General features: G+C 42.6%; 1 protein-coding gene and 1 non-coding gene across 4 annotated transcripts in view; one reads left to right on the top strand and one right to left on the bottom strand.

Annotated features, from left to right (window-relative positions):
• LOC124619383 (rhophilin-2) overlaps nucleotides 1-20,032 on the bottom strand; it is a 707,931-nt gene that overhangs the window by 50,350 nt on the left and 637,549 nt on the right. For all 3 annotated transcript variants that reach the window (XM_047145725.1, XM_047145727.1, XM_047145726.1), the window contains 2 exons: nucleotides 18,148-18,276; nucleotides 3,337-3,412 (listed from right to left, as the gene is read on the bottom strand). In XM_047145725.1, coding sequence (XP_047001681.1) covers nucleotides 3,337-3,412; nucleotides 18,148-18,276 — 205 coding nt within the window. The remainder of the gene's footprint in view (nucleotides 1-3,336; nucleotides 3,413-18,147; nucleotides 18,277-20,032) is intronic.
• On the top strand, nucleotides 5,284-5,357 carry Trnat-ugu. The gene has a single exon. It is a non-coding gene; the product is annotated as a tRNA-Thr (tRNA).

The following is a 20,032-nucleotide window of genomic DNA, read 5'->3' on the forward strand; positions in this document are numbered from 1 at the left end:
CGCTCGTAAAGGTGGGGGGGGGGGGGGGGGGGGCAGCCGCAGCTATTGTTCCGCCAATATCTCGTCTGGCCGTCCAGGGGGCAACTGCGCGTATAAACACGCGCGTCAGAAGCTCGTACGGAGCCGTGAAGAATCTTGCCGAGATATATCGCCAAAATAAGTGGCTTTCGTGATGTCTCGGTAAATACGGAGTGGGGCAGGCAAGCATCACTAACTCCGAAGGTTAATCAAGAAAAAAAAAAAAAAGAAAAAACATGGTGGAGCAAAATTATATTTTGACACAGTAGGGTGCAACTGGAAGTTGATTTCATGAAGTTTTAAACAACAGGTCTTGCAAGTGATGTCCCTCACTGTTAATGCAGCGTTGCCGCCGGTTTCTAGAGTTCTGCATAACTTGATGAAGCATCTGCTATGGAATGGGGCCAACTTCAAGGCGTATTGCATGCTTTAAGGGTTGCAGGGTCCTCGGTCGATGTTTATACACCTCACTCTTGTGATAGTCTAAATGGTTCAAATGGCTCTGAGCACTATGGGACTTAACATCTGAGGTCATCAGTCCCCTAGGACTTTACTTAAACCTAACTAACCTAAGGACGTCACACACATCCATGCCCGAGGCAGGATTCGAACCTGCGACCGTAGCGGTCGCGCGGTTCCAGACTGTAGCGCCTAGAACCGCTCGGCCACTCCGGCCGGCTGTGATAGTCTCATAAAGAGTAGTTGGACGGGGTCAAATCCGGCAAGCACGCGATCATGGGATGTCACTGTAGCCGAAGATCACACGCCTGACGAAGATTTCCCTTGAAACATTAATCGAATTTCTAACCGTGTAGGCCGTGGAACCATCCTGTTGAAACCACAATAGCCACATATCCATTTCTTGAAGATGTGACTAAAAAAATGTTGCATCATATTTACATACCGCTCAGAATTGATGGTAACAACATTCTCTGTTCGACCGGTTCTCTGTGCTCCAACTCCGTTTTGCACAATACTAACACACACATGGAAGTTCACCCATAACAAAATCGGTTTCTAGTCAGGAACGGCGTTTCCAGGGGATATTTGACAGAGTACGCACCGCACCCTGTACTGCAGTGATAGGTTTTGCAAAAAGTACGCTCGACGGAAAAAGCATGTTCCTTGTTCTAAACCATATTTACAACTGGAAGTCACACTAACGGGAACTTCCACTGATGCCACTTCAATAGAGACCATGCCCAGCTTTCCAACGCCTCCCCTCCGTTCACAACTGTATCTTGAAAGTTGGGATACTTCCCTGCCCCACCCTGTACAACTGTCCGCTCCGTAGCTGCGTGGTCAGCATACACAGTGGGTGAGAAGTCGTTCGCTAAATAGTTTTAAATGTCGGGAAGTTTTATGACTACTTATAATGAACCCTGTTACGTTTTATTATGGATTCCTTCAGAAAACCTTGACATCCGTAGCATTTTCTTACAGTGAACGAAGAGGTGGCACGGAAGTTGACTTTACGAGAGCGCGCACATGTCGTTTCACGGTTTGAAGTGTGAAGATCTGAAGCCCTTGTTCAGTGATGGTCGTCGAGTGTTCGTGGCCTTTTGCCCCACTTGATGGTAAAACTATTAGGAACTGTCACACCAAGTTGAGAATTGGTTCAGATGAAATAAATCTCGAAGAGAACGACCTTCGGTGGTGCAATCTCCAGAAAATGTAGAGGCAGTGAGGGTCATCTTCACTTTCAGTCCTGATAAATCAACACACCAGGCAGCTCGTGAGAGGGGAATCAGCAGGCGCACAGTGTCTGTTGTGCTAACGAAGGACCTGATCTGGAAACCCTATTACGTTGAGGAGTTACAGGCGATGTTTCAGATAGGGGAAGTCGTCAATCGGCGCAACTGCCTTTACTGGCCAGACACAAATCCAGGAACGACAACTGAAAAATCACAGAGCCAATCAAAATTGATAGCCTAGTGCGGTGCGACTGAGAAACTTCTCATTTGTCCATTCATATTGCGAGACACCATGAACAGCGACCGGTTTGGCCAGATGCTGAATGAATACGTGTGGCCACTGATACCACTACGCAAAAATGTTGCAGATATCCTCCTTCGCCAGGACAGAGCACCATCTCATTTTGCCTGCATCGTTCCTGACTGGCTGGACAAACACTTTTTAGGTCATTGGCTGGGATGACGAGGAACCTGTGAACGGTCACCCCTTGTGACTTTCCTCTTGTGGGGTTGGGCCAAAGAAACGATGTACCGAACAAACTCACGCAGTGTCGACGAATAAGAGGAGAGAGAATCACAGCTGTCTTCGGAAATGTCCCTTTGACTTCCCTGCAGAAATCAGTTGCTATTCCGAGACGCTTGGGCTGTTTGGTCGGCAACGCAGAAGCATATGTGTAATTGTAGTATAGTACACATATTCTCATGGCCCTGAGAACCGACTACAACTTCTTCAGTGTGCAAAAATTCATTAGTAAATAATTTACGGATATTTAAAGCTAGGGAGCGACTTCTCACCCATTCTGTAGATGGCTGCCATGCCAAGGACCAGAGTTCGGTTCCCAGTATTGCAAAGGATTTTTTCTTTATGAGAGGACTGACACGGTGTGCACTCAGCCTCGTAATGCCAACTGAGGAGCTACTTGGCCGAACAGTAGCGCCTCCACGGTCTGGGAAGTCTGCAAAACGGCCGGGAGATCGATGTGCTGACAACATACCGCATCCGCATGACACCGCAAAGCACAGGACGACACGGCGGCCGGTCGGCGTCCCTTATCCCTTCAAGGCCTGGACGAAGAGCTCGCTTTCAGTGAGTAAAGCTAAATAAATCTATTTGTAAATTTAGTATCCCTATCTAGAGCCGATGATTACGACGCTTTGTTGGTTTTGGGTTCACGACAAGAAGTTCTTTAACGCTAGTACTAAAATTTTATGAAACAAGTGTAGATAAAAGTATCGGATTAATTAAACAACAATACGAGTCTTTGATCTATCTATCTTTCGATATAGACTGTTCAGTCACATTAATGTAACTGTGTCAAAAACTGAATAACCACCTTGTGCAGTGCAGTCACATTTCAAACCTCTCTGCAGCATCTCGTACTGTGACGGTTTGAAAAACTGTTCATGATGATCCGCGATTCGCAACGAGTTTTGTCGGCATATGAACGTTGAAGGAGGTTGTAGCTCACAAACACTAAAATTTCGAGATCCACCTTTAATGTTGTTTCTAAAAAAACACACAACTCAGACCGACATAAGAATTCGGTGTTTCGACCCACAAGGCTACCTTTTAGAGAAAACTGATGCTAGGAACTGATAATTACTGGCGGTAAGAACCACTTACCTTGAACGGATCTCTGAAGTCTATTTCTTTGGTCTCTTTGAGGCCCAATGGGATCATGGGCATAACAGGTTCCAAGCTGAAAAACAAGAAACAATGCAGTTACAAAAAACTCTTTACTGTCAAACAATTCTCATTGAAAAGGGCAGATATCTAAAATTGATCCGTAAATCTTGAAGGCAATAACACTTTAACTGTCTTTGTAATGCACTCTAAAAATTTAATGTGAATTTTGGTAATACTGCATTCTTCAGAACCTTTAATTTTCATTTTAAGTATAATCTATGGTAAGAATGTGATGATCCCTTGCTTAGAAACTGAAGTTGTTCTAACTCCAGCGTTGCGTACTACACTATTTTAATAGCTCTATGGCTATGAAAAGGAAAGGAGTGTGGTAACGAAGTGAGAGATGGACATTTTAGGCAAATAAATGGATATAGAGGGCCAGATTCTGCGTGAAGAGGAGACATTACAGCTTCTTCGTAGAAAATTAAAATTGCAAGTGAAAAATTGCTTCCGGGTGCAATTTTGCGAAAGAACTGTTCACAATTTACATCTTAATTAGAACTTTTAATAAGTTCCACAGGGAACGAGATAAGAAACTGTGATTTAGGATTTCTTCAGTATCCCTGAAGTAGGTCTGGTGAGTGTGGAAATAGCTCTTTCAATGAGATCACCAACTGAACTTTCGCTTCAGTTCCAAAAACGTAGTGGGTGATGACTTTAGGCTTAGATCCGCTTTCCCCGAAACTGCAAATGAGCAAACAGCTGAAAACAAATAACTCTCACATTCACTCTGTTACTGCTGTCGTTCCGCTGAGTTGTCTGAAGCGTTCCCCCACCGGCTTCTTTTCTTTTTTGGGTGTGTGTCAACCTTAGTCTATTTCAACCGTCTCCAGTTTCAGACAGTTTCAATGTTTTTCAAGGCAATGACGTCGATTAGACTACAATTAAAATAGTCTTTATTTACTTGGCTTCCTCGAGATTGTGTGTAATTAACTCGGCGATAATTAGTGTTTACGGGCGACACTGAGTTCACATGAATTTCATCCAATCCGATATAATTTTAAATCCCTTTCTCCATATTCTACGTCTCGTCAAACTGATCACTTCAGTTCCCTTAAAAAAAAAAAAAAATCCACGAATGTCTTTCGTTTGAAACTTTCAATGGGAATTTCACCAGAGACTTGGTAGAGGAAACACGCTGGCATTCAAAACAGACTCTAGTAGTCTCTGAATGAGTAAATACACGTCCTGTATGGTTCTAAAGGGGATCTTAGATCATTCTTCCTCCAAAATAGTGGCAATTTCAGGCAACGATGATGGAGGTGGACAGAAGACCACATACACTTTTCTCAATAGTAGACCATGAAAGATCAACACTACTGAGATCTGGTGGCTGTGGCGAACAGTGGATATATGCAGACAGTAGCTGTTCTCGGAAGAACAGATACCACTGATGACCGTGCAGCTTCTCTATAATAAATGATAATTAACTGAAACCCTCAGCTGCCGACAAGTGTTGATATACCTCGATAGAGACAGCTGAAAATGTGTGCCCCGACGGGACTCGAACCCAGGATCCCCTGCTTACATGGTAGACGTCCATCGAGGTATATCAGCAACACCTGTCTGCAGCTGAAGGTTTCAATTAATTATTATTTATTCTAGAGAAGCTGCACGGTCATCAACGGTATCTGTTCTTTCGAGAACAGTTACTCTCTTCATATATAGTTAAATAGCTACCCGGCCATTGACCTTCGTCAGTGCGAATGCTCACAGGTTGCCGTAACTCTTACGGGAATCGTCACCTTAGTGTGCGCGAGTAATGAGTGGATGGGCAAATATCTATTACGAACATAACGTATGTAGATTTTGGACAGTTGGGAATGTGGGTCCCAAGGGAAGCGTGCAAGGGATAAGTCCCTGCAGTCGCGCTATTCATCTGTGTCCTCGGTGGCTCAGATGGATAGAGCGTCTGCCATGTAAGCAGGAGATCCCGGGTTCGAGTCCCGGTCGGGGCACACATTTTCAGCTGTCCCCATCGACGTATAACAACAACACCTGTCAGCAGCTGAGGGTTTCAAATAATTATCATTTGAACAGTGCATAAGCGGTAATTCATCCTCATATTCACAAAACCAATCCTGGAAGATTGGAACAGTGTGGACAGGAATCCTGTTGTCTTTGAACACAGCATCACCACTGGGAAACAAACGCTGTACTATAGGATCGACTTTATCAGCCAAAAGGGTCACATTATTCTTGGCAGTAATGCGACCTTGTATAGATATAACCATGGGGACACCACGATGTGGCTGTCCAAATCATCACCGAACCACCACAAATTTCACTCTTGGGACTTAAACTAGGCCACACGTTGTCGACAGTATGAAAGAAGACTCATCCCACCATGTGTCTTTCTTCCGTTGCTCCACAGTCCAGCTTCGTCACCAAGTTTCCCTGTTAGGGTACTTGCATCACTGATGAGTGGTTTTGGAAATCCAGCTCGCTAGTACTTACTTTCTTGTTGAGCTCCCTTGTGTTTTGATACTAACAGGGTTCGCGAGAGCGACATTCACTCTTCCAGTGATTTTTGCAGCTGTCGTTTCCTTTTTTGCTCGTCGCAATCCTCTTCAATGATTATCGTTCACGATCACTCATTATACACTGACGCCTGCGGTTGTGACTTCGCGATAATGTGTTTCCGTCTTCTCGGTATGCAATATAAGTCTTCCGTATGGTGCCTCTTTAAATACCGAATACTTCGGCTCCCTTTGTTGCAGGAGCACCCAATATACGAACACTAACGATCTGTCCACGTTCGAATCCTAACAATCTATCCACGTTCGAATCCATCTAGTTCCGATACAATGTACTCACAACAGTGTCCGGTGTAGTTTTGACTACGACTGTCTTTCGTGGTCAAACACAACAGCGCAACCATTAGGCTTGGCTAGTATCTGAATTTATGTTCAAGCACGCATTTCTCGCAGTATTCACATATTTTCGTGCAAACCCTATGTCATTAATTCACCTGTTATGTCGCAATAACTTTTCTTTCATTTTCATTTGCGTCTCAGATCTGCCTCTGAAGCCATTTATGTCTCTCCCAAGTATTCACAAAACACATGTCTAAATTTGTTAAACTAGCAATGTTAACTAGTTGAGGACTTCACGGAATAAAGTAACCTAACCACACTTTCCTGGATAAGGCAGGAGGGAGTAAATCTCAATTACGAAAGGTTCAATGAACACACTGCCAGGCACTGAAGGGTGAACAGCGGAGTAGTCATGTAGATGAGCAAAGCTATGCCAACGCAGCAAATAGATAAAAAGGGACTATACAGGTCTGAAAACGAGATACCGAAAGTTTCAAAGTAGGAATGGCTAGAATAGAAATGCAAGGCAGTAGGAGCATGCATGACCCTGGGTAAGATATATGCAGGGTAAAAGAATTAAAAAGACCTTTCGAGAAAATACACGCATTTGAATTTATATTAAGAGCTCAGACGGCAAAGCCGTACTAAGCAAAGAAGGGAAGGCTCAAACAAAAAGAGAGCCTGCATAAGGGAAACAAACTTAAAGACAATATAATAGAAAGAAAACAGGAAGTACATGAAGATGAGAGCGGAGATTTAGCACTGTGAGAAGAATTTGACAGAGCTCTGAAGCACCTAAGTCGAGACAAGTTCCTCAGAGTAGAAGACATTCCGTCATAATTTTTGTGCGTCTTTGGTACGTCCAATCATTCCATCTGTTGCGCAAGTTATACGAGACAGCTCACAGCTCAAGAAGAATATAATAATTCCAGTTACAAAGAAATCAAGTCTGAGATGTGAATATTAAAGAACTATCAGTTTAATGACTCGTGGAAAAACTGGTAGTAGCCAGCCGGGGAAAGATCAGTTTGGGTTACAGAGCAATCTACGAACGCGCTAGATAAAACTGGACCTACAAGTCATTTCATAAGGTTAAAGAGAGTCAAACGATGTTCATAGCACTTACAGATTTAGAAAAAGTTTTTGACAATGCTGACTGGAATATAAACTTTGAAATTCTTAATACAGCAGAGGTACAACACAGAGAGAGCAAAGGTCTCTATATCTTGTACAGAAATCAGAATCAAGTTTTTAAATTTTGAGGGCACGAAAAGGAAACGATAGTTGAAATGGGGTTCAAAATGGTTCAAATGGCTCTGGGCACTATGGGACTTAACATCTGTGGTCATCAGTCCCCTAGAACTTAGAACTAGTTAAACCTAACTAACCTAAGGACATCACACACACCCATGCACGAGGCAGGATTCGTACATGTGACCGTAGCGGTCACGCGGTTCCAGATTGAAGCGCCTAGAACCGCACGACCACACCGGGCGGCTGAAATGGAGTAAGTTGTGTCTTCCAGATGTGAACCTGTACGCTGAACAGGCAGAAAGAAAACAAAGGATGAATCTGGAGAGTGAACTGTTCAGGGAGAAGAAATAAAAACTTGGGGTTTGGCGATGACATAATTTTGTAAGGGACAGCAAAGGACTTGCAAGAGCAATTGGACAGAACGAATAGTGTCTTGGACAGTTTATAAGAACAAAAGTGTATGTACTCGAACTGAATCAGGTAATGCTGATATAATTGTATTAAGAAATGAGACACTGATAATAATGAACGAGTTCTGCTCTTTACTCAGCAAAAAAACTGACTATGGCCGTAAGAGAGAGGATATAAAATGTAGACTTCAACAGCAAGAAAAGGTTTCTTAAGAAGAGAAAATTTTTATATCTAATTTAAATTTAGGCGTTAAAAAGCCTTTTCTGAAGGTATGTCTCTGGAGTGTAGCCTTTTATGGAAGTGAAAGGTGAACGGTAAGCAGTTCAGACAAGGCGAGAATATAAGATTTTGAAACGTGGTGCTACAAGGCAATGCTGTATATTATAGGTAGACAGATAGATCTAAAAACTAATTGTAAGGTTACTTAACCGAAATGTGGAAAAGAAAATTTGGCGCAACTCGACTAAAAGAATGATTCGTCGATACACCGCATCCTGATGCATCAACAAATCGTCAGGTTGCTAACTGAAGGAAACATGTGGGGGTAAAAATTGTAAGAGTGAAGGTCACACAAACATACTTTACCTTTAGCGTACCGGACCATATTTAGGAACATGCCCTTTAGCGTTTCCTATCCTAAAAAAATTAAAACTGAAGTGCTGACACTGTGAAGAGGAATTGAACGAGTAGTGGTAGTCGCGCAAAAGCGTGAGAGAAAAAACATAAAAATGATTGGGGTGTTATTTTTATAGTCAGTCAGACGAGCAAAACAAAGTCCGCCACTGGATCTCGTCTGCCAACAACATTCATGGTATTCTCCCATTCGTCGCGGTCGGTGATGCCAACTTCGCAATGCCTTTCAGCCAGTGAAAGGGCGTACGTCAATGATCAATTGCTTTGCAAGAAATTACCTTCCTTTTAATCGCGGTGGTCGTCAACTAAATGCACACTGACAGTTCACGAAGCGCTAAGTGCTAATCCATTACACCACACAAACGTGACGCAATGTAATAGACGTATCCGGTGTATTTGCCGTTTATTGCGAGCCACAATCTAGCACGTTCTTCGCTGCGAAACTCGTTCTCTCCTAGCAAAACAGCAAGTCGGCAAGTATCTGAATGACAAGGTAATGTCGCAGGATAAACGCAGTAATTTGATGCCACGGAAGGGCAAGTTATGGACTCGTACTAACATGAGTTCGATTTCAATATTTTTATGATTCTACAACGGTCATTAAAGGCTATGACAAGTAACAGTTACACATTACTGGAAGCACTGTTTGAAGTTAAAAAATTTCTGAACTCCATCTCTGGCAGCCTGTCTTCTTTCTGTTAAATTTATTTGGTCTTCTGTCAAGTACCTTGTTTTGTTAGCCTCTTCTCATCCACCCAGAACAGAATATACCTGTAAATTTTCTTCCTTCCTTTTCTAGATGACTCGATTAATCCTTCATTTTCCTGGTACAGTTTCCCATTTTCCTCGTAATCTCTACTGTCCACCCATGACCTTTGGACTCATTATCTTGCAGAGGATCTCACTCGAATTTCTCCCCTTTCTTACATGCTACATAGCTGTCATTCAGAAGCATCCACTAGTACATGAACACCGTTTTATCAGCGTGTTGCACTGTATAAATATTGCTCGCCTTGAAGAAGAATTTCCTCTTGTGTAAAGCACGTGTCCTGCGAAAGCATGCCCCATCTTCTCTCGTCCGATGTTGTTGGCATCTTTTCAGCTGTACCATTTCCCGGAGATATTAAAAGCTGTCATCTCTTTGTGTACATCCACTCGCTGTCTTCAGTTTCTGAGTCTCCTTTCTTCTTCTTCTTCTTCTTCTTCTTCTTCTTCTTCCGCCGACTACGGCTTTAAGTGTTGGCAATTTTAGGATATTCACCTGGTCTGTAGCCGTGTCAGTATTTCTAGACAGGATCGCGGGACAGTCACCGAATGCAAACCAGTTCACTTCGATACAGCTTTTTCCTGTCCAACTCTTTTGCCCATTTGTGGTGGAGACGGGGTGAGGGGAAGAGGATGATCTCCAAAATATAGTTGACGCGAATCGCAGACGATCCTCACTCTGTCTTATCTATGTTTAAGCGCCAAACTCCTCTGAGAGTTTCTCTTTTTACCTTCGAAAGGCGCCACCATTAACGTCTGCTTGACAATTTCCGTCCTTTTGCCTATTTAACAAATAAAATGAAAATTTATGATACTTATGTAGTATCCTTGGGCAACAGAAGAGAAACTGAAATTAAATGATGAAAGGAGAAAATATAAAAATGCAGTAAATGAAGCAGGCAAAAAGGAATACAAACGTCTCAAAAATGAGATCGACAGGAAGTGCAAAATGGCTAAGCAGGGATGGCTAGAGGACAAATGTAAGGCTTATCTCTCGAGGGGTAAGATAGATACTGCCTACAGGAAAATTAAAGGGACCTTTGGAGAAAAGAGAACCACTTGTATGAATATCAAGAGCTCAGAAGGAAACCCAGTTCGAAGCAAAGAAGGGAAAGCAGAAAGATGGAAGTACATAGAGGGCGATGTACTGGAGGGCAATATTAAAGAAATGGACGACGACGTGGATGAAGATGAAATGGGAGATAAGATACTGCGTGAAGAGTTTGACAGAGCACTGAAAGACCTGAGTCGAAACAAGGCCCCGGCAGTAGACAACATTCCAATAGAACTACTGACAGCCTTGGGAGAGCCAGTCCTGACAAAACTCTTACCATCTGGTGAGCAAGATGTATGAGACAGGCGAAATACCCACAGACTTCAAGAAGAATATAACAATTCCAATCCCAAAGAAAGCAGGTATTGACAGGTGTGACAATTACCGGACTATCAGTTTAATAAGGCACGGCTGCAAAATACTAACACGAATTCCTTACAGACGAATAGGAAAGCAGGTAGAAGCCAACCTCGGGGAAGATCAGTTTGGATTCCGTAGAAACACTGGAACACGTGAGGCAATACTGACCTTACGACTTATCTTAGAAGAAAGATTAAGGAAAGGCAAACCTACGTTTCTAGCATTTGTAGACTTAGAGAAAGCTTTTGACAATGTTGACTGGAATATTCTCTTTCAAATTCTGAAGGTGGCAGGGGTAAAATACAGGGATCGAAAGGCTATTTACAATTTGTACAGAAACCAGACGGCAGTTTTAAGAGTCGAGGGCCATGAAAGGGAAGCAGTGGTTGGGAAGAGAGAGAGACAGGGTTGTAGCCTCTCCCCGATGCTATTCAATCTGTATATTGAGCAAGCAGTAAAGGAAACAAAAGAAAAATTTGGAGTAGGAAATAAAAACTTTGAGGTTCGCCGATGACTTTGTAATTCTGTCACAGACAGCAAAGTAACTAGAAGAGCAGTTAAACGGAATGGACAGTGTCTTGAAAGGAGGATGTAAGGTGAACATCAAGAAAAGCAAAACTAGGATACTGGAATGCAGTCGAATTAAATCGGGTGAGGCTGACGGTATTAGATTAGGAAATGACACACTTAAAGTAGTAAAGGAGTTTTGCTATTTGAGGAGCAAAATAACTGATCATGGTCGACGTAGAGAGGATATAAAACGTAGACTGGCAATGGCAAGCAAACCGTTTCTGAAGAAGAGAAATTTGTTAACATCGAGTATAGATTTAAGTGTCAGGAAGTCTTTTCTGAAAGTATTTTTAGGAACCTAGCCATGTGTGGAAGTGAAACTTACATGATAAATAGTTTGGACAAAAAGAGAATAGAAGCTTTCGAAATGAGGTGCTACAGAAGAATGCTGGAGATTAGATGGATAGATCACGTAATTAATTAAGAGGTACTGAATAAAATTGGGAGAAGAGGAATTTGTGACACAACTTGACTAGAAGAAGTGATCGGTTGGTAGGACATGTTCTGAGGCATCTAGGGATCACCAATTTAGTATTGGAGGTCAGCGTGGAGGGTAAAAATCATAGATGGAGACCAAGAGATGAATACACTAAGCAGATTCAGAAGGATGTAGGGTGCGGTATGTACTTCGAGATGATGAAGGTTGCACAGGATAGGGTAGCATGGAGAGCTGGATCAAACCAGTCTCTGGACTGAAGACCCCCAATAACATGTAGTATTGATACTGAACTCACTCAGTGCAGAGCGTATGCCACATTAGTTGCGTGTGACAAGTGGAAATTGTGACACTTAAGGCGGAAGGCGGATTCTGCTACTGGTTAACACTCTGGACTCGCACTGTGGAGGACGACGGGTCAAATTCGCGCCCGGTCATCCAGATTTGGGTTTTCCGTGATTTTCTTAAATCGCTCCAGAAAAATGCCGGGATGGTTTCTCTGAAAGGGCATATCGATTTCCTTACTCATTCTCGACACAATCCCCGCTTGCGCTCCGACTCTGCGTAAATCTACAGCGATGGGGCATTAAAACCTCATCTTCCTGTCTTCCTTCCCCCGGATCTCTACATTTTAATGGGAACGATAAAGAGGAAAGTAATTCCATTTCCGAAACTATGGGGCTGTGAAAAGGTCAAAGTGCCTGCTGCATACTTTTTCATTGTAATATTGAATCTGTCACGGAAGAGCTCTAGCGGAATTTGAAAGGAAAGGTGAGGGAAGAAATCGGAGGAAAGTTACAGCTTTAAACCGGTCCGGGCGGCGCGCATTGATGTTGTTGTTATTGTTGAGGAAGATGATTATTCCGCGCTGTCGTTGTCGTTGTCTTCAAATCGGGAACTGGTTTGATGCAGTTCTCCATGCTAGTCCATCTATCGTTAGTTTCTTCGTCACTGGTTAATAGCTGCAACCTAAATCCATTTGTAACTGCTTATTATAGTCAAACCACTAGTTCTTCTCTTGAAGCATTCCTCTATTACCAAACTGAAGATTCCTTCATGCTTCAGAATGCGTCGTATCAACCGATGGCTTCTTTTAGTCAAGTTGCGCCACAAATTACTTTTCCCTCCAATTCCATTAAACGTTAGTTATTCCATCTACGTGTCTTATCTTTAGCATTCTTCTGTACTACTGTATTTGAACACTGTAAGGCAAATATTACTGCCTTGCTTCTCTTGAGACAGCTGACAGCTCCCACAAAATGAGGAAAGGAAAAACAGTTATCGCTTATTATATGTTCGCTGTTCATGCAGCGAAACTTTGGCTTAAGATATGAGGGCTCAATTTATTACTTCTTTACTACGAACTCTATTCGCGGTGTAGTTTGTTGACAGTATCCACGTATACCACTGAATGTACCCGCAAAATTATGTCACTGTATGACATACAGCTCTGGAGGTAATAACTCGTAAACATTTACATGCACGAAAAAACTAGCTTCTGCTTAACATGGCACGCAGCAAAATAAGAAGATCAGGAACGATGTTTTAATTCATTATTTCTGTAATAATATCTCTATCGCAATACACTCTGCAGACATTATGTACATGCATCACTAAATTTACCTGCAGAATTATGTCGCTGTACGACACATACTTCAGGAGACATGAAATCGTAAACACTGGGATGTGCGAAAAACTTGTTTTTGCTTAAAATAGAGCGCAGATTACCTAGACTATATTCATCCAGAGATTCGTAATGGGAGAGCTTAGAGGCTTCCAGTTTCAAACCTTTTCTAAACTTTTCCTCGCTTACATACTTAACGTCGAACACTTCAAACATTAAGTCATACGTATAGTAATCGGACGTCTGATGCTGTTTTATACATGGGAATTCGATTCTTTACAGAAACAGAGGTTTACCTGTCACGGCGTAATCGGCAAACCTCTAAGTATTTAATTCTTCCTTTTGAAATGTAGCTGCGCGGGATTAGCCGAGCGGTATGGGGCGCTGCATTCCTGGACTGTGCGGCTGGTCCCGGCGGAGATTCGAGTCCTCCCTCGGGCATGGGTGTGTGTGTGTGTTTGTCCTTAGGACAATTTAGGTTAAGTAGTGTGTAAGATTAGGGACTGATGACCTTAGCAGTTAAGTCCCATAAGATTTCACACACTTCTTTTGTTTTTGAAATGTAACTCCCTTCCGAAATTTCTCATTTATTTCCTTTCTTGCCTGCTCCATGTACAGGTTGATAAACACCGGGGAGAAACTACATATCTGCCTCGCACCCTTCTGTTCCATGTCATTCGATCTTAAATCTGCGTTCTGGTTTCTGTCCGAGCGGTACATGATCTTCCTCTCCCTGTATTTTATCCCTGTCACCTTCAGAATTTCAGAAAATGTATTACAGTCAACTCTGTCAAAAGCTTTCTCTAAACCTACATATAATTTGTTTAGGTATTTTGCGAACCTGACTTATTAAAGGTGATAGTTCCGTAATAATCATTCCCGTCAGCGCCTGCTTTGCGTCACTTCATAAAAAGTGTCAAAGCCAGAATCGCCGTTACTCAAAAATGACAGGAACGCTCAGTCGAAGCAACAAACTTCGTATGAACATATTCTGCCGTATTCTGAATGGTTTCAGAGACAGAACACATCTGATTTTTTTAAAAGTTTTTTTGAATAATTCGGAAACCTCGGTCTCTCAACGAAAGCATGTCACAGTACAGAATTGAACTACACTGAATTTCCTACAAAAGGGTCCTGATCATATTTTATCTGTGAGTAACAGTCTGCGCGAAGACACCCATAGAATAATAAGAATCTCGCGCGATGTGCAAGCATTGTAGCTTAGGTAGTTTTTGTAAGCCAGTTTCCGTTCCTGTCAATCCCGGCATACTGACCATTTCTCCGGGGGCACCCTATACAATACTGACAATAATGACTAATCATGAGCACTGCAGCTTTCAATAGCGACATATGCAGTTATACTTAAGTTAACAAGTTCAATAATAATGCAGACTGTTTTCTCGACATCGTCATGAATCATGGTGTCTGTTCTGTTCAGATAGCAATTCCTAACTGATCGTGATATCTCCTATCAGTTCGTTTGTATTTCTTCATTCGGAAGAGGTGTTCGAACCCCCATACTGCTAAACTCACACAATTGGGAAACTTATTATTTGTAATGAACACCTATAACTATATAAATAATATGTTAATCTTTGGGAACAGTGCGCACCTGTTATTAAAATACTGGCACACTCCCAAAGTCTCTGGACTCCAAAAATAAAATAAATATTACGTCACATCACACACAGTAGCTTTTACCCTCAAGAACTGTGATAAACCCAGAACTTGTATAAGAATATAATTGTGAAGGAAGACAGCATGTCACTAAACTAGTTTTCTTTATCTTTATGGATATGACAACGGTGCGTTAACGCTTGGAAGCGTGAGCACTGTAGTTTACTTCGAAAGCGCAAGGATGTTGATTTTTAATTACCACGTATTCAGTGTTTTTCGAAATATCTGTATAAATAAAAATGTAAATGTTCGTTTACACAAAATCATAAACTGCCGAAAGTTCTTCACCGATTGCCTGCAAGGTTGCACCTGAATACGAGCATGTTTTACATGCCAGTCTTTTAAAAATACATATAATATGTAAATAAATATACAATACATTAAGTGGAAACGTTATTACCATAAATCTCTAAAAGTTCTTTACTTCCTTCTTTTACAAAGTAATCTAATGAAAATGGGGGCGGAAAATCTATATAATTTTCAATGCATATAATATATAAATATATAATAAATAGCAGCGAAGCCATAAAGAAAACAGTGAAGTTGTGGTTATGGCTTATGATCTGAAGACTACTACAGTATCTGAATTTGCAGTAACAGTAAACAAGATCATTGAGAGGGGGGAAGAGGAGGTGGACAGAGGAATGGGAGGAGATGGACACAGAAAGCGGAAAGGAGGAAATGGACAGATAGGGGGAGAAGAACATAAAAAGGGAGGAGGACGACGAGATGGACAAAGAAAGAGGAGAGAGAGAAAGAGATCAGGACGTATATTCAATTCCCATACATACTAGAAACGTGTGCTTTCTTTTTTCTTTCTATTCCATTTAACTAGACAGCCAAACCAACGCGTGGCTGGCATCAGCTAGTGTTACAAAAATATGTTTAAAATCTGACCCCACGAGTCCACATGTCCGCAGGTATCTAAACAGTGCCCTATTTCGCTACAGGATGTATTACTGATCAAAACTAGAAGCAGTTCTATACTCACATGTCTGGGAATAAATACTATTTGAGACAGTGGCCATTCTGTCCTACAATAGCCATGGTAAAACTACACATGAGGTGCTCAGTCTGGTTACCACACACTATTACACATCCTTCAGCCGCCCTCAGAGAGCCACCAACTTGTGCGAACACACATTCCTTTAACGTGTGCACATTTGTGACTGAAACCCAGAGTACAGTCGTGTGAACGAGGAGGCTACAGTTCTTGATCTAGGTTTATTTTCCGAAATAGAGGGAGTTGTCATTCGTATAGAAACTGACCTATTAACTTTTGCCATAAAGGGCACGGCCCTTTCGGTCTAATCATCTCCCAATTCAGGCCTTATCATATACTAAAGTGAATATGATGCACGGCTTTCGTGATCGCTGGAGTAATTGCATCTGTCCACGCAACTAATAAGAACATCAGGAAGCTAGCGGCCAATAATTAAACTTACCGCTCAACCCCCTCTACAGTTTATCCGGCAATACGATGGTGGTTTTATAAGGCTGGTAAATGGTTCAAATGGCTCTGAGCACTATGGGACTCAACTGCTGAGGTCATTAGTCCCCTAGAACTTAGAACTAGTTAAACCTAACTAACCTAACGACATCACAAACATCCATGCCCGAGGCAGGATTCGAACCTGCGACCGTAGCGGTCTTGCGGTTCCAGACTGCAGCGCCTTTAACCGTACGGCCACTTCGGCCGGCAAGGCTGGTAAAGAAGCAAGATAAAGTTTACAAAACAAACAATTCACCTCGACTGTTTTCTTCGAGAGATGTGCATTTAGTCCAGCAATCCTCCAGCTTTTTCATCCTACTGGAAAAATAGTTTCTCTCAGAGTGCAAAATACTCGTTAACCGCAACTATCACTTCCTCATTTGATGAAAATTTCTTCTCAGCGTAAGTTTCAAATCAGGAGAAGTCACTTGGGGCTACGTCTAATGAACACGGTAGTGATAAACTCGAAGCCCAATTCATGCTCGCTCTCTATTGTTATCGCTGATGTGTGGGACGCTTGTCATCCTGGTGAAACGGGGCTTTTTAGCGTGTCAGTTTTGGTCCTTTTGTAGCCAACTCAGGTTTCAAACGATCCACTGACAAAATGGTCTTTCCCTTCTTCCATGCACTTTCACCAGCCTTTGTCCATTACTTTTGACTGCCGTTTTGAGTCTGGTGTGAACTGATGGAACAGGTTTCATCAATTGTCACAAATACGCGCAAAAACTCTTGCGGATTGCGACTGAACATTGCCAGATAGTGTTTTGAAATGTTATGCAGGATGCGCTTTTGGTCGACTGGGCAATCGCAGCACCCACCTCGACACAGTTTCTTCATAGCCAATTCTCTGCGCAGGATATTATGCACTCGCTCAGATGAGATGTCTAAAGTCTCAGCAATCTCATGAATTTATATTCGGCTGTGCTCCACTGCCATACCATGGATCTTGGCAGTGGTTTCCTTTGTGGCGACTTCAATTGGACGACCGGGGTGTGCTTTGTTTATGATGCTTGTGCGACAATGTTTACAAGCGTCATCTGTAGCCATCGTCTGTAGCCATCGTCTGTAGCCATCGTCTTCAGCGATGGTACAGAATCAGCGCCGGCCGCTGTGGTCGAGCGGTTCTAGGCGCTTCAGTCAGGAGGTGCGCGGCTGCTACGGTCGCAGGTTTGAATCCTGCCTCGGGCATGGATGTGTGTGATGTCCTTAGGTTAGTTAGGTTTAAGTAGTTCTAAAACTAGGGGACTGATGTCCTCAGATGTTAAGTCCCATAGTGCTTAGAGCCAAGTGAACCCTTTTTTAACAGAATCAGCGTGAACTTTATGTAATTATGTTTTGATATTTGTGAGGCAGTCCAACCGTTCAAATGAAAATGTTTAATAACAGCACTAAAATCTGTGATCTTCATTTTCAATAGATAGACTCTTCAATTCAGATGGCTGTCAACAATAACCTGTAAACTGTACATTGTTGTAATGCTTTATACTATTCTTGGAATAATCAAGCTTACCAACCATGAAAACGTAATAAAAATGTTCCATTCTTTCATGGAAATTTAGGAGATATCGAACTGAAGGCCAAGTGAACGACATTAGTGTCCTATCGGAAGATTATCGTTCTACCAATATATGGAAAAAAACGTGTACAAGCATTTACCTGTCATTCTGGTAGATCTCCACAGAGCTGTTGAGTTCCGCCAGTTGCTCCTTGAGCAGCTGCAGATTCGAGTTGACGAAGCTCAGTTCGAGGGCTACCGTCTCCCTGAGCTTGCGGTTCGTTGTGGCCCTGTAGAAGAAAGAGTAACTGTTTCATTCACCCATACGGATAATAAGAGTGATATACAATATTTAATCTCATTTTACCACTTTGCTTTCTTTACAAAAGCAAATTTGCTGATAAAAATATAAATCATGATAACACTTGACCGTGAAGAAAAACCTAATTACTGTTACAACAGACAAAAACAAACAAAAATACTAGTGCTAGAAGCAAATCAAAAATCAACTTCAGAATATCCTTGCGATAGCTATACAGTGTATCCCAGGAGGAATGCTCGGTACTGATGGATACGATAGGAACGATTTGGTGAAAACGTCTAGTACACATGGCATACCTCGAGAGGACGAGCATTTTTTTCCATCTTTGCAACTGTGAAACACGTCTCTTCTACTGAAGAAGTGCCCACAGCTCTTAAGATATGTATTATTATAGTTTTATTTTGAAGGTACTTGTGTAACTGGCACGATACGAATTTAATCTACAAAAAATTTTTTCACGCCCTGTAACTGTATGAGTCCTCATAGTATCGAAGTTCTTGTATACTTTCGACGACAACAGGATTTAATACCAGCGAGATATTCAACATATATATCTGGGACACCAGAGAGGCAGAGGCAGACGAAGGAGAGACGAGGTGATGGAGAAGGGAGGGGAGATGAGAAGAAGTGGAGGAAAGGAAGTGGAGGAAAGGAAGTGGAGGAAAGGAAGTGGAGGAAAGGAAGTGGAGGAAAGGAAGTGGAGGAAAGGAAGTGGAGGAAAGGAAGTGGAGGAAAGGAAGTGGAGGAAAGGAAGTGGAGGAAAGGAAGTGGAGGAAAGGAAGTGGAGGAAAGGAAGTGGAGGAAAGGAAGTGGAGGAAAGGAAGTGGAGGAAAGGAAGTGGAGGAAAGGAAGTGGAGGAAAGGAAGTGGAGGAAAGGAAGTGGAGGAAAGGAAGTGGAGGAAAGGAAGTGGAGGAAAGGAAGTGGAGGAAAGGAAGTGGAGGAAAGGAAGTGGAGGAAAGGAAGTGGAGGAAAGGAAGTGGAGGAAAGGAAGTGGAGGAAAGGAAGTGGAGGAAAGGAAGTGGAGGAAAGGAAGTGGAGAAGAGGAGAAGAGAGGAGAGCTCAGGAAGAGGGGAGTAGTGGAGAAGGGAGGACTACAAAAACATGGAAATGGGCATATGACATCGTTGGTCGGGAGGCCCCATCCAGGGAAGTTCGGTCGCTAAGTGCAAGTCTTATTTCAGTCGACGCCACATTGCGCAACTTGCACGCAGGTGATCAGGATGAAATGACGATGAGGACAACATAATACCCAGTCCCCAAGCGGAGAAAACCTCCAACCCGACCGGGAATCGAACCCGGGCCCGCGTGCATGGAAGGCGAGCACTTTGCCACCCAGCTAAGCAGGCGGACGGAAAGGACTACAATCTTGTTATAACGCCTGATTTGGCAAATTCCTGCGTCTTACAGAGAGACCAATGGAGGGCAGCCTTAGGATCAGACTGGTGGCTAAACTTCAAGAACTCTTAAAATGTTTCTACTGAAAACTAATCTTAGGAACAAAACAGCACTCATGGCGGCAGAAGTATGATCTAGGACACTTGTAACGTGAAACACGAAGACAACAGACAGATAAACTTCCGTAAAAACCGCTTGTCGCCTAGCGAACCACACTGGCAGATATACAACGACGCCTCTTTCGACGCAGTTTTTCTCTGTGAACCGGCTCGCCGACGGCCTACAAGGCTTCTAATTGCAACGGCACGGCGCGCCCTCTGGCCCTCGT

This window comes from Schistocerca americana, chromosome 6 (assembly GCF_021461395.2).
Source record: "Schistocerca americana isolate TAMUIC-IGC-003095 chromosome 6, iqSchAmer2.1, whole genome shotgun sequence".
Classification (NCBI taxonomy): Eukaryota; Metazoa; Arthropoda; class Insecta; order Orthoptera; family Acrididae; genus Schistocerca; species Schistocerca americana.